The sequence below is a fragment of the Rattus norvegicus genome, chromosome 17 (assembly GCF_036323735.1).
Source record: "Rattus norvegicus strain BN/NHsdMcwi chromosome 17, GRCr8, whole genome shotgun sequence".
Taxonomy (NCBI): domain Eukaryota; kingdom Metazoa; phylum Chordata; class Mammalia; order Rodentia; family Muridae; genus Rattus; species Rattus norvegicus.
Genome location: NC_086035.1, coordinates 79786304 through 79812305, shown reverse-complemented (window position 1 = coordinate 79812305; position 26002 = coordinate 79786304). Strand labels below are relative to the sequence as shown.

The 26002-nt window shown below is 43.7% G+C and overlaps 1 protein-coding gene across 3 annotated transcripts; it reads right to left on the bottom strand.

Annotated features, from left to right (window-relative positions):
- Positions 1-613: 613 nt before the first annotated feature.
- Positions 614-25865, bottom strand: Olah (oleoyl-ACP hydrolase). Of its 3 annotated transcripts, none has more exons than XM_017600660.3 (8): positions 25311-25865; positions 24201-24441; positions 20344-20474; positions 7751-7889; positions 5437-5536; positions 4834-5003; positions 1535-1617; positions 614-1182 (listed from the first exon to the last, which is right to left on the bottom strand). In XM_017600660.3, the coding sequence occupies exons 2-8, from the start codon at positions 24230-24232 to the stop codon at positions 1046-1048; spliced, it is 792 nt and encodes a 263-aa protein (XP_017456149.1). In that variant the 5' UTR covers positions 24233-24441; positions 25311-25865; the 3' UTR covers positions 614-1045. The 3 variants fall into 3 exon arrangements, with proteins under 3 accessions (XP_017456149.1, XP_063132798.1, NP_073196.1); XM_063276728.1 differs by having other exon boundaries at positions 24201-24386; positions 25371-25865; NM_022705.2 differs by having other exon boundaries at positions 626-1182; positions 25371-25474.
- Positions 25866-26002: the final 137 nt, after the last annotated feature.

Sequence of the window (26002 nt, the reverse complement as noted above, 5' to 3'; positions counted from 1 at the left end):
GGTTCTTTTTTTTTTTTTTTCAGAGCTGGGGACCGAACCCAGGGCCTTGCGCTTCCTAGGCAAGCGCTCTACCACTGAGCTAAATCCCCAACTCTCTTTTTATTTTCTTAAGATGTATTCATTTATTATATATAAGTACACTGTAGCTGTCTTCAGATACACCAGCAGAGGGCATCGGATCTCTTTACAGATGGTTGTGAGCCACCATGTGGTTGCTGGGAATTGAACTCAGGACCTCTGGAAGAGCAGCTGGTGCTCTTAACTGCTGAGCCATCTCTCCAGTCCCTTAATGTATATTTCTAAGGATTAAACTTGGAGCCACGGGGCTGGGGATTTAGCTCAGTGGTAGAGCGCTTACCTAGGAAGCGCAAGGCCCTGGGTTCGGTCCCCAGCTCCAAAAAAAAAGAACCAAAAAAAAAAAAAAAAAAAAAACTTGGAGCCACAGTCTAGTGTTGGAGAAGTAATGATTTCCCTCTGCCAATCACTCCTGCCACTAAAATTGTACAAGAGGCTGCAGGTAGAACTCTAGAGACGCTTTGCTGATAAAACTTTGTCTAAACGGCAATCAAACTCGATTCTAATGAAAAAAAAAAACAAAGGATTCTACTAGAGGTTTTCTTCCTTTAGCAATATTTTTTATTTATTCTTTGAAAATGTAAACAGCAGGTTTTGATCAGACCCTCACTTGTCTTTCCAAGCCCCGTGACAGATGTCCCCCAACATGTATGCCTCCCAACTTCCCACTGAGTCTGATTAGAGCTGCCTGCATGTGGCACAAGGGTGTAGTGTCATTTACTGGAGCATGGGTACCTACTGAGGGCAACATCCCCCCAAAGAAAACCACCCCCCTCTCCCCTCTGTTAGCTCCCAATAGTGCCTGTGCGCCTCTTCAGCCGTGTCCTTTCCCCAGAGAGATAAATGCTCCACGAAGAAATTCATTAATATGCACCTTTCCAACCTCTAAGAACTAAAAGCTGGACCCAGAGGAGCAGCTTTTGAACCGTCTGCATATCCACAGCCCCAAAGAAAGCTCATCTAAAAGTAGTCAAGTGAGTGACGAGAGTTCCAAGCACTTGGCTATGTAGTTCTTGATAAAGTTCTCGTTGTCGGGCTTCATCAGATAAAAGTGGTCACCTGGCAGCATGTGGACATCAAACTTCCCACTGGTTAGGTCTTGCCAGCCTGAGAAGTACACAGAATTTTATTCAGCAATTAACAGGACCGGCCCAAAGACAACAGAAAACCTGGTAATAGCACCTGGTGAAGGAGGTCGCTAAAAGCTGACTCTCCGTGATCGCTTTACATCCAGGGTCTCGGGTTCTGTGTGTTCTGTATTTTTAATCACTTGGAGACCTATCAGTATTCAGTGGATGTGACCTGGATCCTCATTTTACAGGGGACCAGCATCTCTCTGTTCCTTTCCAGTAAAACTTGGGCTGATTTCCCATCCGTTTCAGGGACTACTATAGCATTTGCTCAGAACGGTCCAACGCATTTTTCAATAAAATACCCCAAATTATAAAAGCAGTTTCACCTTCTATGTCCTTTATTGTATCTTCAGATCCAAGGAAGCCCGTTATGTCCAGAGAGAGAAGAGCTTTGGAGGGCTTGTCAAAGCTGTGAACATGAAAAAGTTTGTTTGGAATTTTCATCTCTTTTTTTTTCTTTTTTCTTTTTTTTGGGGGGGCTGGGGACCGAACCCAGGGCCTTGTGCTTCCTAGGCAAGCGCTCTACCACTGAGCCAAATCCCCAACCCCGGAATTTTCATCTCTTAACATCCCAGTGTCCTTTCCTTTTCCTGACTTCACCGAAAACGAAAACAGGGCGTCTCCTTGCTTCTGACCCTTCCTTCCACTAGTCCCAACAAGAAAGACACACACAGGGGCCACCTCTCTCCATTAGACAGACCGACCTGAGGTTCATGCAGTCCACTCTGTTTTCCCAGTCATGAGCGAAGTGCTAGAGTTGAATGGAATTTTTAGAAATAGAGGAATGAGGGCTGGAGAGATGGCTCGGCTGTTACAGGAGAAGCTCACAACCAAAAACATGAAAAATAGAGGAACTCGTTTGATAGCCTTCACACAGTAGGCTTGACACAGACTTTCTCCCTGAAGAAGGAACCAGGGAGCTTGGAAATGGTCATTAGAAGTGATCTCAGCAAGGAAATCCTACAAAGGAAAGACGGGAGGTCTGAGAGGTGTGAGATACACATGTAAACAATAGCAAAGAGGTTAACAAGTGTGGAATCCAGTGGCAGACAGAGCGCTAGAGCGACACAGGGGTTCAGTAAGGACACTGAGAGCTGGGAGGGACCCTCAGGCACTTTGTAAATATGGTGCACATGCATACGTGTAAGCAAAACCCTCATGCACACAAAGTAAAACGCTCAGATAGGAAACTGGTTAAGCTTAGGCATGACGTCATTTAATCATCCCAACCTCAGGAGGTGTTACTAATATTTTACCACAGAGACTATTAAATACACATGCTCAGAGTCATGGCTCCTAAAAGCTCAGGCAGAATGAATGCCTTGATCTTTTTTTTTTTTTTTTTTTTTTTTGGTTCTTTTTTTTCGGAGCTGTGGACCGAACCCAGGGCCTTGCGCTTCCTAGGCAAGCGCTCTACCACTGAGCTAAATCCCCAGCCCCGAATGCCTTGATCTTAAAAGATGGACTCTAGAGAGACATGCTTATCCACGGAGCACGTCTTGATTATGGCAAATTTTTGCGCACACCATCTCATTGAACTTACATAGCGATATTCTTTGTGACTGGGCATAGCAACACAGGAGCAGAATCCCAGGAACCAGGATGCCGAGGCAGAGGATAGCAAGTTCGAGACCCGTCTAGCCTACCAAGCAAACTCGCTGGGAACCTGGCCTTCATAATGGTATCCTATTTCAAAAATCCAAGGGCTAGAGAGTATCTCAGGGGCAGAATGCTGGCTTAGGCTGAACAAAGCCTTGGGTTCCTACCACCAAATCGACAAAGCTTTCAAGGTGACAATTATAACTGTGTGTGTGATGTTTTGATAACTATGTAGATTATAGAGACTAAGAGAAGCTACATAGCATCTCCCTCCTTGTCCCTTTGAGGGCGTGAACGTTTAAAAGCTGCTATTCTGTTAACCACACTCACCATGGTGTCCAGTGGATCTCCAAGCTGGATTCTCTGCTCTGCCTGGCACCTCCCCGTTCCTCCCCCGTGCCCTGTCAAATACTAAACTCCATTCTGCTCTCTGTGTCTTTGTGTTGATGTTCATAGATTCCACAAACGTGGGTTAGTACTTCACATTTATTGTTATCAGATACACAATTTGTAAATATTTTCTCCAAATCTATAGGCCTCTTTGTTGATTATTTTCTTTGTGGTGCTCCAGGGTCATATTTTTTAAGAAAAGTCATGACCTAAAATAGCATCATAAAATTTTTTCCTATATGTTTTCTTTCAGAAGTTTTATTATATCAGATATCTTGTTTCTATAGTGGCCTTTTAATTTATTTTGATTTTTGCACATATATAAATACACACACATATATTATTGTATAATGTATGTGTGAAGTAAAATTCCAATTTCCTTCTTTTATAATGGATATCCACTTTTCTAAAGCTGTTTATTAATTAAAGATACTATGTCTCTGGGCCAACAAGATGCCTCAGGGTCAAAGATGCTTGCCAACGGTCGATTCCTCTGTCTCCTGTGTGAGATACGTGTTGACCCGGGATCCCGCTAAGACCCGGGATCTCCTTAATAAAGCTACCTCTTGCTGTTACATCAAAAAAAAAAAAAAAGATGCTTGCCAACAAGCCTCACACAGAGAAAGACAGAAACACACTCACACTCAGAAAGAGAGAGACACACACTCGTACACACACACACTCATAGACACACACACACTCAGAGAGACACACAAATACAAATTCACAGAGACAAACACACACTCAGAGAGACACACAGACATGCACTCACAGAGACAGTCAGATAGACAGACACACACACACACACACACATACTCATAATGACAGACACATATGCATGCTCACACACACACATACTCAGAGAGACACACAGACACACACTCACACACATGCACACTCAGAGAGACACACAGACATGCACAGTCAGAGACAGACAGACACACACACTCACACACACATACTCAGAGAGACACACATACATGCACACTCACAGAGACACACACACTCTCACACACACATATTTAGAGAAACATACATACACATACATTCACAGAGACAGACATACAAACACACACACTTGGAGAGACACACAGACATGCACACTCACAAAGACAGACACACATTCACACTCACACACATACTCAGAGAGGCACACAGACACACACACTCACAGAGACAGACACATACACCCACAGAGACACACATGCACACTCACACACATACTCAGAGAGCCACACAGACACACACACTCACAGAGACAGACAGACATGCACACTCACAGAGACAGACACACACACAGAGACAGACGCATACACACACAGACATGCACACTCACAGAGACAGACATGCACACTCACAGAGACAGACACACACACACAGAGACACACACACTCACAGAGACAGACAGACACACTCACAGAAACAGACATGCACACACATACTCAAAGAGACACATAGACATGCACTTATACACACAGACACACTCACAGAGACATACAGACATACATGTACACTCACACACACATACTCAGAGACACACACACACTCAGAGAGACACTCAGACATACATACTCATGCATACACACTCAGAGAGACGCACACACAGTGTGTGTGCCCATGCATCGCTGTTACTTACATGAATTTTTTCACAACGCCAGCATCTGCCTTCAGCAAAGGAATGAACATCCTCAGAACATCCTGGTCTTCTATGAGATGCTTGGGCGTGCCTCCGAAATCCAGAAGGTGATGTCTGACTTGTTCTTCTGTCAATTCGTTAAGATCAGGAACTTGAGGCCGGGATGTTGACTTGAAACACCAACAAACACAGGCTGAATGATCATGAAACTCAAGAGCCCCAAACCTCAAGCCTATCTCCTTACATCAAGGAGGACAAAGAAAGTGTCATGGTAACATAGTGACACCCAAACGGCACTCCTGATTTAAAATGCTAGGCCAGTCTCAGCCTACATAGAGGAAGTGCAGAAGCCACATGCTGGGGACAGAAAGCAGGAAGGGGCAGCATTACCTCAGAGGGACAGAGACCATAAGACAATAGTCAAGGAAAGGGCGGAGGCTCCTTATCAAGGGAGATAGAGAGAAACCCCCTCAGGGGGTATCATTAGTTCACAGGATCCACACCCTCCTGCCAGGCCAAACAAAAGGAGAGCCAAGCCCAATCAATAGTACTCCACTTCCCTCTTCTTCATCCCTGAGGCATCCCAGGAAAACCGGAACTTACGTGAGGGGCGGATGCACCGGATACAAAAATATGCAGTGGCTCCATTTTGTATTTCTCCTTTAGGAGCAGAGCAGTAATAAGAGCAATGTAGGATCCAAAACTAAACCAGGGGAGAGACAGACATGGTAGACAGCGTTGGGAAACACTCACGGTAACCCAGTATCACGAACGCAGCGCTAACTGTGGGGTGGGCAGAAGCTAAACAGGGTGATAACTGGTTTGCAAAAAGCATATTACTGACGATGCACGTTGATGTAAGAAGTGTTTCGGATCGAAGAGATGGCTTAGTCGGTGAAGCACTTGCCTGGCCTTTGTGAGGAGTGGAGTTTGAATCCCCAGAACCAATGTAAAAAGCCGAGTTCAGCTGCCCAGGCCTGAAATCTCAACAGTGCAAAAATGAGAGACAGAGACAGGAGGATGCCTGAAGAATTGTGGTCCTGCTTGGCCTCGGTGGTGAAGTTTTAGGCCATTGAGCGATTCCCATCTGGAACAAAAGGTAGACGGCAAGCAAGGACCAACACTCGTACACTCATATACATCATGCGCACAGAGAGGTGGGGAGGGAGTGGGAGAGAGAGGGGGAGGGGGAGAGGGACGGAGAGGGGGAGAACGAGAATATTTGGCTACAGCAGTGGACGCTGACTAACAAAAGGAACGGCTTGAAGTGAACTTATTTTTCTGTTGGCATAATGTCATTGTACACTGTGTAAAGACGATCCCTTTATTGTTCAAATGCCAGCTTCTCTGCGTCCATATCTGACACGGTAATGCTTATTCTAAGAATCTCCTGTCTCAATGTTGTGTAAACATTGTCTCGTTTATTCTGATTGTCAATAAAAGAAGATCAGCCAATGACTGGGCAGGGCAGGGAATGGGGCTGAATTTCCAATTTCAGCAAGGGGAGTAGATAGAGAGAGAGAAGAAGAGAGGGTTCACCATGTGGAGAGGGTCGCAGAGCCAACATGAGAACACACCTGGGGCAGAGAGAGCCAGATCAATACTGGAATGCAAGTACCCCAGGGATTTTGCTAGATTGCTAGATTAGGTCAGAGGATCAATAACTGCTCAGCCACTGTGCCGTAAAGCTTATCAAATAAATCTAATACTCCCAGTCTCATTTTTTGGGGAGCTAGTTGCCATAAAGAAAAAAAAACGCTACTTATAAAATTGCTCTGACATATTTCCTTTTCTCCATTAAAGACGCATGTCACTTTGTTCTTTGCGGTCTATATCAACAGTTCTCAGCGTAGTTCCAGGAACACTTAGGGATTTCCAAAACCCGATCTTTGCTGGATAGTATGTCTACTAGACACAAGCTAGAGTCGCCGGAGGGGAGGGAACCTCAATTAAGAAAATGCCTCCATAAGGTAGGCCTGTAGAGCACTTTCTTAACTGTGATTGACGGTATGGACCCGCCCATTGTGGGTGGAGCCATCCCTAGACTGTTGGTCCTGGTTCTATAAGAGAACAGGCTGAGCAAGCCAGGGGGAGCAAGCCAGGAAGCAGCATGGCCTCTGCATCAGCTCCCGCCTCTAGGTTCCTGTCCTGTTTGAGTTTCTATCCTGGTTTCCTTCAAGGATGGACTAGGATGTGGAAGTGTGAGCCAAATAAATCCTTTTCTCCCCAGTTGCTTTAGCAACAGCCACCCGAAGACGCCACCTGATGGCCTATGAGGTCAAAGTATTTTTAGAATAATAGTAATGTGTTAGTATTATTCTATTGGAGATAAGTATCCAATGCTACACACACACACACACACACACACACACACACACACACACACACACGTATGCTCAGAGGAGTGCAGCTGCCTAAGAAGGCCAGAGGCAGCAGATCTCTAGGAATGGAGTTATAGGCAGATGTGAACAGGTGGTTGGTGGGGATCGAACTCCAGTCCTAAGCAAGAGCAGTGCACACTGTTAATCTCTGAACCATCTCTCCAGCCCTGTGATCACTGGTCATTTAATCTCCATAGATAAGAACTACTCCCTCCAGCCAATTTAGAGGCCCAAGAAATTTGTCCAAGACCATGGCCATGTAGTTCTAAGTGGCCTGAAATTAGGTCTTGGGAAATACATATTATTTCCATAGATTTTAATTTAATTAAAAAAAATAAATAGGGTCTTCCTTTGAGGTGTAGGTCCTAAGGAATTGGAGAACGGTAACAGTTGCAATTGGAGATAAGTATCCAATGCTCCCCTTAAATAGAAAAGGCTGTGTCTGACAAAACACAAAGCCCACCTGTGGTAGGAACATTCTAGGGCTTTAGCATCGGAGCGCCTATCCCAGGTCTCACACATGCTGTTTGCAATACCTGTGGCCAAAAAACGCAAAAGCTTTATCCTGAATGATGGGCAACAGGGCGGTCACGATTTCATCAGCTATCTGGTAGATGTCATTTGCGAAAGGTTCTCCAAGTCGGGTTTCTCTTCCAGCCAGTCTTACAGCATGCACTGGGGGTTAAGAGACAGGTTATTTACACAGAGACCGAGAAGACGGTTAACAGGCAAACTCAGGCGAAGGGAAGTAAAAGCCTTTCACTTTACACAATGCGACCGATTTCAAAGAAGCAAATCACAACGCTCAAACTCGAGAGGTGGAGCTTGGTTGCCAACTGGATTGGATCCGGGGTCCAGCAAGAGACACGATTCTGAAAGATCTATGAGAGCATTTCCTGCTACGTTCCTGTTTGACGTCCTGCTCTGACTTTCCAACAGCGGTCTGTGATCGGGAAGTGTAAGCCAAACAGACCTTTTCCTCCTGGGGTTGCTTTTGGTCACGGTGTTTTATCACAGAAACAGAAAGCAAACTAAACAGGCTCCAACTCAAATAAACAAAAGCACTAACAATAATGTTTTTAAGATCCATTCATACATGAATCATGAGGCTTTTTTTTTTTTTTTTTTTTTTTTAGTGAACGGACAATTTGAGGTCTGCAGTAAGTACTGGGGGGAGCCCCAAGTAAAGGATTTAGAATTCTTGAGGGAACAGAGGCGAGTTGGGAAGACACTTCCTAGAAGACACCTTATAAGGGGGACAATGCTGGGAGAAAGAAATGGCTGGAGCAAAATAATAGAAGCAAAGTATCAAAGTATTAAGAAGACTATAGAACCAGCAACCTATAGAAACAAAGTGCCTATGTCTTCCCTAAACTGCACTCCGCTGTATCAACACAAGAGGGCACCTGTGAACTAAGAAATTGAACTAGCAACTCGTGCCCAGGATGCAGAAATGGTAGATTAGACATCTCTGGCCAGTGAACATACTCAAAACAGATCTCTTGGAGGGAGCTGTGTGGGGGGCAGGGGAGCAATTCCCCGATTTAACTCCAATAAGAAATGAAAGAGTAATCACGGTAATTTGGAAATTTAAAGTTCTGACTAGAAACAAAGATTGCTGGCGGAAAAAATGAATACAAACACAAAAGTTATTTCAAAATTAAAATAAAGACTCAACCTTTCCCTGTGATAGATAGGGGCAAAGTATGTGTGGGTCTAGAAAAAAGGATGGAAATGACTAGGAAAAGAAAAACAAAGAAAGAAAACAAGATTGCAAAGGGATCTGGAGAGACAGTACAGCGGGTAAGAGCACCGGCTGACTCAATTCCCAGTACCTATGCAACGGCACAGAACCATCAGTAACTCCAGTCCAACAACCTCTTCAGACCTCCATGACTCCGGAAAGGTGTCCTCTGTCCTCTACCTAAGCTCTGGAGCAGGGGCACCCCTCCCCCCTCAAACAGTATTAAAAATTAAAACAAGCAAAATGAGCCTTCTTCAATAACCATACCTCATCTAAAAATCACATTTCTGGTGATTGAGAAAACTGACTCACGATAATTAAGTTAAATCATTAGACTCTAGGGGCTAAGAATATAGTCAAGTTAGCAACGCGCTTGATATGCCGTGACAGGAAGGCAGGAAGCGAGGGTCCGTGGGACTTGCTGTCTTGTCTGTCAGCCTAGAATTATCAGTGGGTTCCAGGGACCCTGAGAAAAGAGGCAGACAGTTTCTGAGGAATAACCTAGAAGTCGACTTCTGGCCTAAACACACACACACACACACACACACACACACACACACACACACACACACACACACGGGGGTGGGGGAGCGCGCACATTTGAGAATTTAAAGATAGAAAAATGTAAAAGTTCAAATAAATCCATCATTTATAAGAGAGAGCTAGTGGGGTGGCGTTTGGCTTGCTGACAGATTTGAAGGGAGACAGCAGCCAAAGCAAGCCTTTCTAGGAGCTCAAGAGGGTACAGACAGACAGCAGTAACCTATGTAACAGCTTTACGTTGCAGAGACTGGACTGGTCTAAGCATGTGCTAAAAGAGGGGCCCCTGTTCTTTTCTAAACCTTATTTATTTGGGGGGGAGGTTATGATTTTGAGAATAGTCTTTTAGAAGGTGGCGTACCACAAAACCAAGGACTGTGTTGTAATAGGAGAGTTTCAGCGGACACCAAATGATTCACAAAACATTGGGAAAGCTCTATCAAAATATAAATGGAGGGTGTGGTGGCAAATTTTGGTTGTCAACTTGACACGCCTAGAAAGAGGAAATCTTATCTGAATAATTACTTTCATCAGACTGCCCTGTGGGCATTTCAGGGAAACAAGTTCTTGACTGCTAATTAGTGTAGAACAGTTCAGCCCACTGTGGGCGGTACTATTCCTAGGCGGATGAGCATGTGGTGTAGAAGCAGCATGGGTCTTGGAACAGGCCAGTGAGCAGCTTTGCTACATATGTTTCTGTTTCAAGTACCTGTCTTGGCTTCCCTCAGTGAACAACTATATAGACTCCTATATGCTAAAACGGACCCCTTTCTCCCCAAGTTGTGTTTGGTCACTGTGTTTATCACAGCAACAAGAAGCAAACTGGAATAGATGGAAACAAGAAAAGAATCGCGGGTTGTATTTAATATCTGACAAGGTACCATTTGGAGACAGAAGACAAATTCTATTGAAATGCACTCTTAGTGGTTCTCAAGGCTGAGTGCTGCATAGCAATTGCCTCTAAACTGAAATTTTCCATCCTGGATAGGAACATCCTGGGGCTTGTTAAGTCTAAGGAAGCCAATGGAACTTTAAAGAGGTCAGCAATTCACAAGTCTCAGAAAGTTCCTTATACTTACAAGGCCCTTCCCAAAGATTATATAAACACTTTGTATTGCTGGAGAGAAGAGACTTTTGAACTAGAAGAGTTGATTGTAAGCCACACAGGGAGCTCTAGAGATGCAGCTCTCATGAGGCACGGTCTATGCTGGGATGAGCATCTGGGAATGTGCCGACTTTGAGTCATTCTGGCAAGGAGCCTCTGACTCATGCTCTTGTAAATACTGCCCCCCCCCACCCCAAACTCACTAGCACATTAAGTGAGAGGAGTTCTGTAGTGGTCTGACAAATCTTGAACAAGTAGACATTTATTTACCTCTCTCTAGGTAAAGTTACAAGCTGCCAAGATTCTCAGTGAATAAACAGCTCCAGTTACAAATGTCTATTCACTACATTCCCCTTTGTAATGTGGAAAGACAGTGAGTGCAAGATGTAAAAAAGAGACGAGCAGACTATTAAGAGAGACTTCACACGTCAAATGGAGAAAAACACATACTTGACAGTGTAGATCGTATAGCTAAATGGTCAAATTTGCACTTGATATAGAGAATACACATCTTGATATAGAGAATCACATATCATGTTTAGCCGTTCCAGAATATCAGTGAACACTGATAACGGTTAAAGGGAAGGTCGCAGTCAATTCCACACATCTGAGGCAGAATCACCAGTCTCTGAGAACAGAGCTATCGATCTGGGAATCACCAGTGTGATTACAGCATGTTTCTAAAGCCCCTCTGGCCAGATACAAAAAATAACAAACACGTTGTTGCTCACTTCCAAACAAGTTGTTCAATGTTGGATGAAAAAAGAAAGACTAAATAGAACAGAGTTTTAAAAAACAAGAATGGGAAAACGTTGGGTAATGCTGTGGGTCGGGGGTAGGGGACGACTGGGCATGTGCACATGAGTGCAGGTCTGTGTGGAGGCCAGGAGAGGGCGCTGTATCTCATGGAATCAAACTCAGGTTGACTACAGAGGGCTCTTAGCCACTTAGCTGTCTTTCCAGCTCTGTTTGGGTGTCTTTGTTTGTTTGTTTGTTTATTCATTGCCACTTAAAGTTGTTCTAATGAAGATCAGTGTATTTTGGAGAATACAGCTGTGGTTTAAGAGAACTGACTTTCAAACTCATCCTATGTGGCTGCTATAAACTGGAGAATAATGGAACTGGTGGTGATCCTGGGAAAGAAACCTGGGCCGAACATCTCCTGCTTGCAGCTGAGACAGTGAAGATTGAGGGCCAGCATGCCATTTTCCAAGACGTTCTAGCTTGTTGGAACCAGTTTTATGATTGGGGATGAGCTAGAATTTACAACAGTAAAGAATTTATCTGCCGTTCATTTTATGACCTATTAATTTGTAAAACTTAAGCCAAGAAAAAAAGGTCAGATTATGAAGATAACACACCTTAAAGGAGAGGGAGAGAGAGAGAGAGAGAGAGAGGACAGAAGAGAGAAGATAGAAGAGACACTAGCTGCATTAGAAAGCTACATTAAGGATCTATAAATGAATTTGTTTTGTGTTTTCTCAGAAGTATGGTGGAACTCCTGTGATCACAAAACACAAGAATCTGAGACAGGACACAAATTGGAAGCCAATCTGGCCTAGGAAGACTATCTTGCTAATAACTATTTATGCCTGATCATGGCATTTAATTAACAGTAATGTTTGGACATTGGTTCTTTTTTTTTTTTTACAGAGCTTAGATGGTCACAGTAGTGTATGCCTATGACCCAAATGCTTGGGAGACTGAAGGAGGAAGATCTTGAGTTTGAGGCTGGCCTAGGCTACATAGCAAAACCCCTTTTTAAAAAAATGTTAAAATAAAGGGTTAAAATTTAACTCCTTATCTTTAGTGTCTTTTTCTCTGAAGAGCATGGAAAGATGAAGGAAAATAATTTTTCAGACCCTGCTTGCTGAGTGTCCAAGTTTATACTACCTGTGAACATCCTTATCAATCCAAGTATGCTTACTCTAAGGCAATAAGCAGGTCCTTCTTCCTAAAAATCCCATAGTCTTCATCTATTAAAAGAACATCAGAAGAGGCAAAACATGAGACATTTGACAGAACATTCAACTGGAACTGTTCAAAACTGTCTAGGGCCTGGGGAAATGGAAGCAAAATAATCCTAAGTTCAAAACCAGCCCGATCTATTGAGATCTGTTAAGACCTTGTTTTTGTTGGACGTAGACTAAAGATAGCGGCTAAGGAGATGTGAGAGCTAAGTAATGAGGTATTCTAGAACATCGGGAGGGATGTATTTGTTGCTCTTCTGATTCTGTGCTAAAATGTCATGAGGAAAAGTGACTTATGAAAGAGGGCGTTTACCTTGGCTTACAGTTCCTGAGAAGTACGAATCCACCGTGGTGAGGAAGCATAGCAGAAAGCTGAGATCACATTGTTAACTGTGAGCAAGAAGCAGGGACAGCAAAGTGGAAGGAAGCCCAGGCTTTAAACTCTCAAAACCCGCATCCAGTGGCACACTTCGCTCAGCAAGGCCACGCCTCCTAATCCTCCCCAAACAGTGCCACCAAGTGTTCAAATGCCTGAGCTGATGGGGGACATTTCTCATTTAAAACACCATAGGGGAAAACCAATGATATCTGAACTGACCTGACCATGGCATTTAGTTAACAGTAATGTTTGATTGTTAGCTCGCTAGTTGTAATAGAGGAACAGTATACAGTATTCAGAAATGGGGGAACTGGGTTGGAGAGATAAGAGAACACCCTGTACTACTTCTGCGGGGTTTCTGTAATCTAAAAGTATTTATCGGAGCAGGAGAGATGACTTAACAGTTAAAAGCACTTAGGACCCAGGTTTGGTTCCTAGCACCCATGCTGTGGCTCTGGCCCCTGACAATCTGTAACTCTGGTTTCAGAGATCTGATGCCCTCTTTCAGGTTCCACAAGAACTGTACACACATGGTGTACACACATACATGCAGGCATGCACTCATGCACATTAAAAAAATACAAGATTCTTTGTAAAGGTACATTTGAAATAAAAATTGGAAACCTTAGTCAATATTTAAGAAGTCTAAATATGTCAAAATGTAATATCTGAAATGCCAGATAGTTTATCATATGACTTCTTGTGACTGCCTTCTGCTTGTGGCTTAAGGACTCTCTAACAAGTCCATGCTGATTTCTGAACTGACAAGACTAGCTTACCTCCCGCCGTCTGGGTAAATATATTGCAGCTATTCCACTCGAGGATATTTACCCAACGAGTTCCAAGTTACCCATCAAAGAACACATGCATCAATGTGGTTTTTGGCCCCTATCACAATAGATGGGGATTCTAGGAACAGATAATGAAACAATGTGGTCTTTTCACATGGTGGAAACGCTTTCAGCCATAAAGAAGGAAGTCAGATCTTTGTGGGGAAATGAATATAACCAGAGATAACCACATTAAATGAATTAAGCCAGTCTTTGTTTTATATGGATGCATAAAATCATATATTCATGTACGTCTAGAAAGCAGAAACAAAGTTGTCTCCTGGGGCAAAGGGAACTGATGGGGGCAGAAAAAGAGGGTAGAGGATATAAAAGAGAATGTGTGACATACAAAATAAATTTGTATGAAAATTTAAAAACAAATTATATAGAAAGAAAAAAGTACGTAGTAAATCAACATGTATTTAAAAAAAAAGAAGAAGAAGCAAAGGTTGAATTTTGAAGGTGCACGCAGAGATCAGTTTGCAAGCTTCGGGGAACAGCTGAGGACAAGAGGACTTACCAAGAATGAAGAGAAGTCTGTGAGGAAGGAACTCAGTTTTTCCAATTCCCTCCTGTATTAGAGCTGTGTTGGTGATTTAGTACAGAATTAGTGTGTGTGTGCGCGCGTGCGTGCATTCGTGCATTCGTGTGTGCGTGTCTGCATGCAGGCCAGAGCATTTCTGATGTTATCCTCAGTAGTGTGATTCACCACCTCTGAGACAGGTTCTCATTGACCTGGAGCTGAGCAATCAGCCTAGACGTGCTGTGAACTCAGGGGTCCCCACAGTTCTTGTGCCTCAGCGCTGGGATCAGCAGTGTGCTCTATCATAGCTGGTATTTTTATGTATGTTTTGGGAATAATAGTCAGGTCCTTCTGCTTGCAAGATAAGCACTCCAGGTCAGCAGTCTGCCTAACTCCCGAGTCCTATTTTTAAGTAGAACAAACAGCCAGAAGTGTTGGCACTGTCACAGAACAAAAGTATGAGATTGCAATAGAGGACTATAGACTGAAAGTTCAAGATTGCAGCAAGAATTTATGGCTCGCTCTCAAGACATACAGCTGTCTCTTAAGAGAGTTGACTATACCACACATGTCAAGATCTTAGGAATATAGAGATAATAGCCAGGTGTACTGACTGGTTTTGTGTGTCAACTTGACACAAGCTGGAATTATCACAGAGAAAGGAGCCTCCCTTGAGGAAATGCCTCCATGAGATCCAGCTGTAAGGCATTTTCTCAATTAGTGGTCAAGGAGAAGAACCCAGCTCATTGTGGGTAGTGCTGTCCCTGGGCTGTTGGTCTGGGGTTCTATAAGAAAGCAAGCTGAGCGAGGTAAGGGTAGCAAGCCAGTGAGTAACATCCCTCCATGGCCTCTGCATCAGCTCCTGCTTCCTGACCTGCTTGAGTTCCAGTCCTGACTTCCTTTGGTGATGAACAGCAATGTGGAAGTGTAAGCTGAATAAACTCTTTCCTCCCAACTTGCTTCCTGGTCACGGTGTTTGTGAGGAATAGAAACCTTGACTAAGACACCAGGTATGGTAGAGGCAGGTGGATCTCAATGAGTTTGAGGTCATCCTTGTCTACAGAGTGAGTTCCAGGCCAGCCTGGCGAGGCCCTGCTCAAAAACAATAACAAAAAGAACAAAATATAGATAAGCTAGGCACAGTGACTCACGTCTGCAATTCCCAGCACTCAGGGGGATGAAAAAGAGGGCCACACGTTAGAAGCCATCCAAAGTAACATAGGACTCCTGTCTGTCTGTCTGTCACCTGTCTACACATCTATCTCTTTTTAAAAGACATATACAGAGAGGGAAAGTGGCGGATTCTAAATATTCAGAAAGAATCTGACCGAAAAACATAAAGTGCATAGCTACAGGGAGGGGCGGGCAGCATGGATAGCTTAGGTGTACAATAAAAACACTGCAGACTAAATGACACCCAGAAACATCAGACAACGTGGTAGGAGGGAAGAGACTCCTCCCCCGTGGGCTGCCAGCAAACAAGAAAAGGAGAGCTTCGAGGGTGCACGCCCTCTTTGCTGATGCCCGCTGGGGAGGTGACCTGTGCATCAAGGAGAAGCTACAAAGGCTCTCTGAGCTTCCAGCATGCTCACCCGCTGACACTGTAATGAGGAACATTGTAAGAAGGTTTTTCCCAAGACGTGACTGTGTGTGCCTTTATTCCCAGCACCTGAGAGGCAGGGGCAAGCAGACCTCTGACTTTGAGGACGGCCTGGACTTGAGTGAGTTCTAGGACAGCCCAGGCTGTGCAGAGAAACCCTATCTCAAATTAGAATAAATAAATAAATAAATAAATAAATAAATAAATAAATAAATAAAGGAAGGAAGGAAGGAAAAGAAAGAAAGTCTTCCTGGAAAATTCTTCAGTAAGAGCCTCTGAGTTCCAAAAGTCAAAGAATCAGGAAACTGAATGTGGCTTAGACACTGAGTGGTTGGTCCTGTTCTACTTTGGGAAAGTGTGGGCCAAGCTGGGAGGACGTGGGGTGTGCTTAGAGTTGGCAACTTCGACCCCACTCCAGGAAGAGGACCAAGCCTATCCGAGCAGCAACAGAACAAAGGCTGGATCTAAGAACAGGGTGGCGGGGCATCGGAGCCCGTGCCCTGCTTTATCTGCAGAAACTGGTTCGACTTGACTGCTTCCAACTCTCAGAGCCCCAGAGATTCCTGGTTGCAACACCCATCCCGGGCATTTTCCAGTCCCAAGATCCTAATGGGAAAACGCTGATGTTGTCAGCTAGAACCTGAGTGATGGGTCCTCCATGTTGGCTAAAGATGAGAGCCTGAAGCAGCTCTTACACTCACCTCACAGCTCTTGGAATAAAGATGGAGGGAAGTCAGGCCAGCTGTCCTCCTCAGCGCCCCTCGGCAGGTAACACGGGGTGGAGTCCAGCCTGTGACAGTGCTCTGGGTCTAACTTGTACTAAGCAAGTGTCAAAGAGACGTGGAGGTGAGGGCATAGCATCCACATCCTGTTTTCTCCCCAAGCCAAAGAATAGCATTGAACTTTCTTGCTCTGTGTTGGGTTTTTTGGCGTTTTTTTTTTTTGTTTGTTTGTTTGTTTGTTTGTCTTTTCCCTTCACAGTCATAACTTACACTCTCAGTTTGTAATTCTTTTTGTTTCTTTCCCCCAGCTCCATTTCTTTTTCTAATTTAACTATTAATGTCTTAAACTTTTCTCTTTTTTTACTATTTTTTAAACTCCCTGTTCATCTGATGAATAGCCCTGCCCCTTCTCCCTGTTTTCTCCCTTGGGTTGTAGCTGATGACTTCAGTTATTTTTCTATCACCTTTAGATGTCTGGTTTGCTTTTTAATTGTCATTAGGGAACCGACATTCACCTGCTCTGAAGGGCAGGGAGGACTGAGACCTAAAATTGAAGGTGGCACACACCAGACAAGACCCATTTCCATGGGGGAAGAGAGTAACTGTGGAAGGCAATCTGACTCTTAAGAAGGCTCAAAACCCCACAGCAGTTAAATCAAGCTACATTAAAATAGCAGACAAAGGCTTCGAAGTCTACCTCCAGAAAAGGACCAATGGTCTCAAAGAGGATGCACGTAAACGGATGGATGGAGCACGGAAGACAGCTCAAAAGAGTGCTGAACTGGAAGAGAGATTCAGCATGAAAGGACACCCTCACTGGAAAGCGTCACCAAGGAGCAAAATCAAGTGGCAAGGGGACGTTAGTGGTTGCAGAGTGAGGAATCATCTCATTTGAAAAGCATAAAAGGTAACTAGTCAGGGTCAGAACGTTTAAGAACTCCCGCACACGAACAGGAGACCTCACCCAAGAAACCGTGGCGTAGAAGACTGAGCCGAAAAGTATGAACTAAGGGCGTGAAAACCTATTCAGTAAAATTACAGCAGACATTTTATCTCAATTCTAGGGAAAGACTTGGGCATCCATATATAGGAGGAATTTAAACCCCCAAATTGGCATGACTGGAAAAGAACCCCTTTGTGTCGTCTTATAATTTAAGAGCTAAGACTTGGGGCTAGAGAGACGGGCTCTGTGGTTAACAATGCTTTCTGCTCCTTCAGAGGACTCTGCCAGCACCCACGTTAGGGTGCTCATGATCTTCTGTAACCTCAGTTCCAGAGGACCCAATGCCTTCTTTGGGCCTCCTTGGGGTCTATACTCACATGCACAAAACCATATGCAGACGTACACATATACATATCATTAATTTTTAATGTAAATTTAAAATTTTAAGACTACAGAACAAAAAAAGAGGCAAGTACATCAGAATTATATTGGACCTGTCGGGTAAAAGGCATGGGATAGTATAGATCACGCCTTGAGAGTAAACGCCAACCAAAACTTAATATCATATTATCCAGCAAAATCTTTCTTTAAAATCAACAGAAAGACAAAGGCCTTTAAAGCGCAAACTAAAGTAGCCTGCGGCTACTAAGCCGAGGTTGTAGGTGGTACTTAGAAGTGTTCTCCATCGGGTTGGGGATTTAGATCAGCGGTAGAGCGCTTGCCTAGCAAGCGCAAGGCCTTGGGTTCGGTCCCCAGCTCCGAAAAAAGGAAAAAAAAAAAAAAAAAGAAGAAGTGTTCTCCATACAGAGGAGGAGGAAGAAAGTCAGTACCAGGAATGTTCAGTAAAACAAACAGACCGAATGCAATGGATGAAGCAAGGTGGTGGGGAAATGCTCTCCTCAGATTTCCCAAGTGCTCGCTCATGGTGATTGAGTGTCTCTGGTATAAGGGGAGCCTACACCTCCGGGTCAGCTGATGGGAACAGTCTGAGGCTAGACCTCACTTCTGATCTTGAGCACATCGACTCAGGACTCCAGACAAAATGAATCATGACCATGATACAAGACAGGAAGTTTCAAAACGAGAGGAAATCTTGTAGAAAACATTTCAAGACCTAGGCTTAAGCAATGTAACGATCTTTTGTTTTTTTGTTTTTTAATAGTGCTTCTCTCCCACCCCCCTTTGAGACATGACCTCTAGTCTCTCTATTATGTAGCCCTGCCTGTCCTGGAACTCCGAGATTTCACCTGCCTCTGCCTCCAAGTGCTGGGATTAAAGGCTTGCACCACTACTGCCCAGTTTCAAAACATAACTTTCTTAATGCGTCTCTGACAGGAAGTTTGACAAATGGGATTACATTAAAACGAAGTGCTTCTAAAGTTCAAAGGAAACAGGGATGAAGAGGTGACCGACAGAATGGAGAAAATCCTCGCCGGCAGCTCGTCAGACAGAAAAAAAAAAATGGATGTAGAAAACACAGACAATACCCAAAGACCAAATAATACAACCAAAGCTAAGGAAGTGGACAGGCACTTTGTGAAAGTGTAAACAGCTAAGAGAAATGCTCAGAGGTTTTAGCTTCTGGGGAAATAAAAAGCAAAATGCATGAAAATTCCACGTCATCCCGCTCAGAATGATTACTTTGCAAAGCACAAAACCTAATCGGCGCTGATGAGGATACAGGGGAACACGTTGGGCTGCTCAGATACCGTTGGTAAGGATGTGAATTAATCCATTACTGTGGAACTCAGTATGGAAGCCCCTCAAGAAGTTAAAAGCAAAACTACTCCTCCAACTGATCCACTTCTGGGTGAGTTCCCCAAGGGATCAGTCAGTTCTCTACAAAAGCACACACACACCTATGTTTATTGAAGCCACAGTAGGTGAATTAGGGAATCAGTTCAGATGCCGCCTATCAACAAGTGGTATATAATACAGAGTAGGGTGTTCTTTCACAAAGAAAGTGAAAATTTGTCATTAGAAAGTACTTTTGTGCCTGCGTGGGTGGAGACCAGAGGTCAGAGGACAGCCTGTAGGACTCAGTTTTCTCCTTCCACCATGGGAGTCTTAGGGATTGAACTCAGGTCGTCAGACTTGGCTGCAAGTGCCCTGACCTGCCAAACTATCTCTCTGACCAGAATGTTGTCATTTATAGGAAAAATGGATGGAGCCGGAGACCCTTATGTTAAGTTAAACAAGTATCCTATGTCTTCTCTAATATGTAGGATTTAGGCGGAGAAAACACCCACAGAAGTTAAGGGAACGATTGACTGTGAAAAGAGAAAGGCTGAAATACTAAGAAAGCATGAGAAGAGGGACAGGATACGATCAAAGACTCTTGTTTGCCTGGAAGGAACCACTGCAGTGCCTTTGTAATTAAATATAGACTGGTTTTAAAAAGAAAGCGACGTTATCGCTTAGGAAAGAAAATATAACTGGGAAGTCACTGAGGAGATGGGTTTGTCTCATGATGCTGCGAGATAAAGCCCACTGACAGGAACGCTGAGAAGCCAAGTCAAGGGTTGCGAACGGAAGCGGAAGTGAGTGGAGAGGCTGCTCAAGACGCTGAGTCAGCAACCGGTGGTGCGCTATCCCATGACATCAAACGTGACGGGGGAAGAAAAGGGGTAAAAATTACATTGAAAAAACAATGGCTGAAGAGCACTTCTAATTTAATAAGGGTTAGAAACCCTTACTACAAACTCAGGAAACATAATGAACTTGGGTTTCTCTATGCGGCTTCTTTATTCGCTTAGGACGAAAGTCCACCTACCTTCCAGAGAGTCGTTAATCTTTTGGCCCCACTTGGCAAAATGGATGGAGCCGCCTCCTGCCCAAGGGAAGCAGATCAGCTTGAAAACTGCATCAGGATTTTGATACAAACAGTTCAAAACCTTTTCATTCCTAGAAAGAAAATTCAAATATATTCAGCATTCCGTAATGACACTTCTGAAATCAACTACGAATTTTCCGCAGCATGAAATTTTTACTCGTTTAAGTGTTCGATAAACAATACCTTTGAATCTGTGCGTAATGTCACTAGAAATTTTATACCAAGATCCAGCATCAAATGAACTGATCTTAGAAAGAAAAAAAAAACTACTATAAACAGCCATCTTGTGTATATATATTTGCCTTCTCCGCAATGTAAATGTCTCTTGGAAAGTTTCCAAATTGATCTTTAAATTTCTTACAAAGATATCTAAGCCTTCCAAATGAGAAGCCATCAGCATACAATAATGATTTTAATTCTGTTTTGCCTTATTAAAAAGTATCAGTTTTATAGTCTGGATCCTGTTGGAAGTGAGGAACCTTTAAGGTGTGGGACCATCGTTGGCCTGATCTCTCTCTCTCTCTCTCTCTCTCTCTCTCTCTCTCTCTCTCTCTCTCTGTGTGTGTGTGTGTGTGTGTGTGTGTGAAGAACTGTCAGATATTGAACTTTGGACCTTAGACATGCTAGGCAAATTCTCCACCTTCGAGCTATATATTCCCAAGCAAAAAACAACAACAACAACAACAACAACAACCAAAACCATTTATTGACCAATATCTGAGCATTTCAAATAACTGTTAGATCAAAGATAAATTTAAAAAAAAAAAAAAAAGAACTTAGTTTGCATCCATTTGACTTGGAGCTGTATCCACAGTCTCAAACCCAGTCTGCAGCAAATTCGCAGATGAGCTGAGCCCTGAACAAGAATTTCCTGGACACATGGCACCTTGAAAGATCCCAGGGGTGAGAAACCTCCTGTTAGCCCTCAACTCAGTTAAAAGCTACAGAACAAGCTAAGAGTGGCTTTTCTGGTTCTCACTGTTTGGGGCTAATTCTAGAAGAATTAGCTAAATCTAGCATTTCTTTAAAAGTGTTATCTTTAAGCCCTGGCTGTCCTGGAACCCATTATGTAGACTAGGCTAGTGCTGGGATTAAAGGCATGCGCCTCCACACCCGGCTTAACTTCGTTTTACCTTTTTAAAGTCAAGATTCCGTCTGTCAATGTAACTATCTATATTCTAACGGACAAAAAAATGTGTTAGGACGAGCAGCATAGCTATGAGCCTGCAGTGCCTAAAGCAGAGGTCATTTGGGAGCGTCGGGGGTGGGAGGGTCCTTGAAATGAGTACAACTTTACTCATATAAAATTAGGAGCCAAACTTTGGACTCTCTAGTTTTTTCAAAGTAAACCATGACTTCTCAGTGAGTGGTGAGGGCAGGGCCTGCCATTGATTGGTTTAAATATGTGTCAATCTCCAGAATCCACCACTGTGGTGAGGCATTAACACTGATGGTGAACCCATGGGCAAGCTCTCACGAGAAGGCAGCGCTGGCCGCAGGTCCTCATGTTGCGGAGTCTAGAGCACAGAGGCACTATACCCCTGGCATTCCACCTGTGCCCTAAACATCCACCCTTGTCTTTCCCTCTAAAGAGGAAACCAAAGACCCACAACCAAACACACCTTCTCTTTTCCTTCCCTCCATGTTTTTATGCAAATCATCTATAACTTTGGGGTTGAGGGAGACCAGACAAACTGTTTAATCCGTTTGTAGTGTGGTGATAAAGGCTGCAGAGGAAAAGTAAAGTCTCCAATTTAAATCCCGGCTCCACCTCTTACCGTGGGACACTAGGGAGGCTGTTCACATTCTCAGTGGCCTTGATGCAAACGGAGGTCAACACCTGGGTCTTCCTCACTAGCAAAAGCACTAAACACCCTAGCCATGGTTTTAGGCACTCCTATGTCTGCTACGATTTTCTTGACAGTTGACAAAAGTGAGACCCAGAGACATCGTCACCAAACCAGTTAGTCATAAATCAGAATCGGGGTGCAAATTCAGATCGTTATTAAAACTGTTTGTCCATTGACCCTTTCCTCATAGTCTCAGCGTCCATGTCACTAAGAGGCAGGATGTAGAGGACAATGTGTCATGCTTTGGATTAGAGCGGGCTGGGGCAAGAATGGTGCTCTCTTCCAAACTGTGTGAGTATTTTAGACAAGCCAGAGATATAAGATTTAACTTTAAAGTACCACCAAGGGGCTAGCAAGGTGTCTCCGCGCATAAAGGGCATGCCATCAAGGTTAAGGGTGTGGATCGCACGGTGACCACTGCTGCTTGACCAAGTTCCAGCACACAACATTGGGGAATCACAATTCTCCAGCCCGTTTTACTGTCATCTTTGATGAGTCTCACTATGTTATGAGAGGTTCCTTGTGCGTTACCTAACCCCCTGGGAAATTTGGTATAGGCTCTGGTGGCGGATGTGAATGTGTACAATGACAGACCCTTGAAACAAAATAATTCTTGGGGAAAAAAAAATCTCCTCCACCATGGAATCATATAACATAATAATTCTGCCTACCCCTACATAAAACCCTGAGGCTACCCCTATACAAGAGCCCCCACTTTGTGCCCCCAATTATACCAAGAATAGAGAAGTTAAAGAGTTACAGTTCCAGGAATTCTTAGGTATTTCACACCCAGTCCCAGAGATCAAAACACCCAGTTGGGAGAAACAATGGGCTCGGACCCAGAGTCTCAGGCCTGGGCAGCTGAGGGCAAGAGTTGAGTTAATAAGTACAAATAATGTTTGATTCCCTGGGTACATGACTTACGAGATGAATGGCAAGATCTGGTACGCCCCGCAAAGGAGCAGATTCTGGTAAGAAGTTAGTCATATACAGGAGCATATACTGAAGGAATTAAGATTGTCTGGTCTACTGGAAGAAGAGTAAAGATATCAGGACTTTCCCTCTGAGGAGTATTTGAGAAGAACAGGTCCATATTGTAAGACCGAGGCACATAGGAAGGAAGTTAGGAAATGTCTCAGTGCTTATGCTTCACGGTACAAACACTGCGTCATGCCCCTCACGGGGCAAAATTATTCTTATGGTTTGAGTCTCGGGAATCAATTTGGGACTCAATATCTGGCACCTCCTGACCACAAAGGGTCCCCATGAAGGCTGAGAGAGTGCAGGAGAGCGCCTAGTAGGGTTGCTGACCTTAGAGAGCAACAACAACTTAGATGTTTGCTGACCTTAATTGCTCTTGCTTCAAATTACTGTGATAAAGTTGATTACCTCTTTCATTATGGATATTGAAAACTAGGGCCAAAGTAGGTTAAAAACAGTCTTTGAAAAGATCATACACATCTTGGAATCATTCAGTTTCCCAATTTACCTGTGGCTAGGCTATTATGCAAACATAGAATATAAAAGGTATAACCTTTTTTCAATAAACATCCTGATTTGCCCTCAGATCCTGTCAGTCTCCTTCCTTCTCCAAGCTCACACCTTCTCTTTGGGTTCTGTACCCTACGGGAGCTGGAGTCTGGTACCTCACAGCTTGCATTTGATCCCCAGGACCCATGTGATCCAAGGAGAAAACCACAGGTTATCCTGGGACTCCACACGTTCGCAGTGACACACGCAGTCATTAATCAATCAGCTGATTAAATGCAATTTCTAGAACTCTGTGCCAGTAGCATTTTACATACAAGTAATTGGTGACACCTTTCACCAGAGGCAGTGGACAGCAAATTTAATTTCAGGGATGAGCGAGCCCCCTTAAATATAACAAGGCAATCCAACAAATTAGGGGTTGAGAGATGGAGAGTGAGAAGAGTTCTCACAGCCTACCTGGGACTCTTAGCATTGACTGCTGTCTCCATTCTGTGAGTTGATTAGGGGTTGTTGCTCCTTCAACCTTCTGTGTCCACGCTGAATTCAATTCCCCTCTGGGCACAAAAATCTCCAGTAAGCCTTCAGTATACCAAGGGACCAGCTTTCTTTTTAACCTGTTGACTATGGCTGTCACTCAGAATCCTGCTTTTAAAGGGCAGTGAAGAAAAAGAGATAGGGAAGAAGAGAAGGAAATGGACTGGGGAGGGGGAGAAAAAGCGAAAACAGGTTAGACAACATACAACATACGGTGTCTGGGGGTAGTGGCCTCGGATTATAGATGGCTGTCATTGTGCACATAAGCAGGACTTCAGATAATGTCCCTAAAGACAGAAATGCAGCCTTTCCAGCACCTAGCCCTCAGCTAAGTAACACCCAGGTCAAGAGACAGAAAACACTTGATACTGACTGTAAAATTAGAGCAGAGATATGCGTTTTGAAAACAGATGCCTTAGCTTTCTGGGTATTTATAAAGTTTGGCTCTTTTAAATATTAATGGAGAGTTAGGAAATTTTCAAAACGGAGCTGGGAAGAATTTATTACTAGAACAGGTGATTAGCAGCCACTCTTGCTAAAAAAAAAAAAAAAAAAAAAAAAAAGCAAGCAAGAAAGAAACAAAAACAAACCCAAAAAAAATCACCACCACACAAAAAATGTCTAGCTGTCTCTGGAAGACCCAGAAGAGAGACAATGATCAAACAGACTGTGCTCCGACCAGAACTACTCCTTAAGTCTCTCCCCTGCCTCAGTTCGTCCTTGTTTAAACCCAAAACTCTTATAGGCACCCTATAGATGGAGATGGGGTCACCGGACCCCTTTAGTCCACAGGAACAGAATCTCCCTCCTCTTCCTTTCACCATCATTCCTCCCATTAACTGTCACAATCATACAGCCTAACCTGTCTGGGCAGCTGAAACCTGGGGTTTTATCCTTACGACTCCACTAGCGATAGTGTTACCAAGTTTCTAATCTTGTCAGCTTCTAAGATACAATAAAGAAAATAAAAATGGCTATTGTCTATAAATGTGTAAATGATCCATAACTTATAAGGATTTTAAACCCACTTACCACCTAGAAATCCCCTGAATCCCTGGCCGTCATGTTAAGACCAAGGTTTAACTCACAAACCTCGATGGCAAAATCTCAGAAGCGTTCTGGAGACCAGAAGATCAGCTTTCAGCTATGCTCCTTCCAGAGGAGAGATCGAACCACAGTGAGAGGCACAGCAAGCCTGCTCAAATAAGAGAGGGTGGAGAATCAGCCTTTTATCTGTACAGACAGTGGCTCGGAGCCATCCTGTGCCCTCAGATGATTCACCTTGATAATTTTCTAGGTGGCCGCTGACTCTGTGAGCAAGTTTTTGCTTCTTAGATAACGATACAAAATGCCACTGAGAGTGGGGGTACCTGCCTGCGATCCCAGCACATTGGACGCTGAAGCAGGAGGATTGGAAGTTTGAAGTTAGCCAGAGCTAGAAAGAAAGACTAGCTCAAAATAAAAGCTAAAACTCAAAGTAACAACGTAAACAGCAGAAAAATATGTCTACTTCTTCCAAGGAAGATGGGCAAGCGGAGGCGGAATACAGATAAATATTTTAACAACAGAAGGTTGTTCATTATAAAGTCTCAATAAATTAGGCTGCATTTCTCCATCTCTTTTTTTAATTTTTCTTTTTTACTTGGCAGAGCCTGTGGTCAGCTATGTTTGGGGAGATCAAGTATTACTCATAGGTCAAATGTATTACTCAACAAATATTTTCT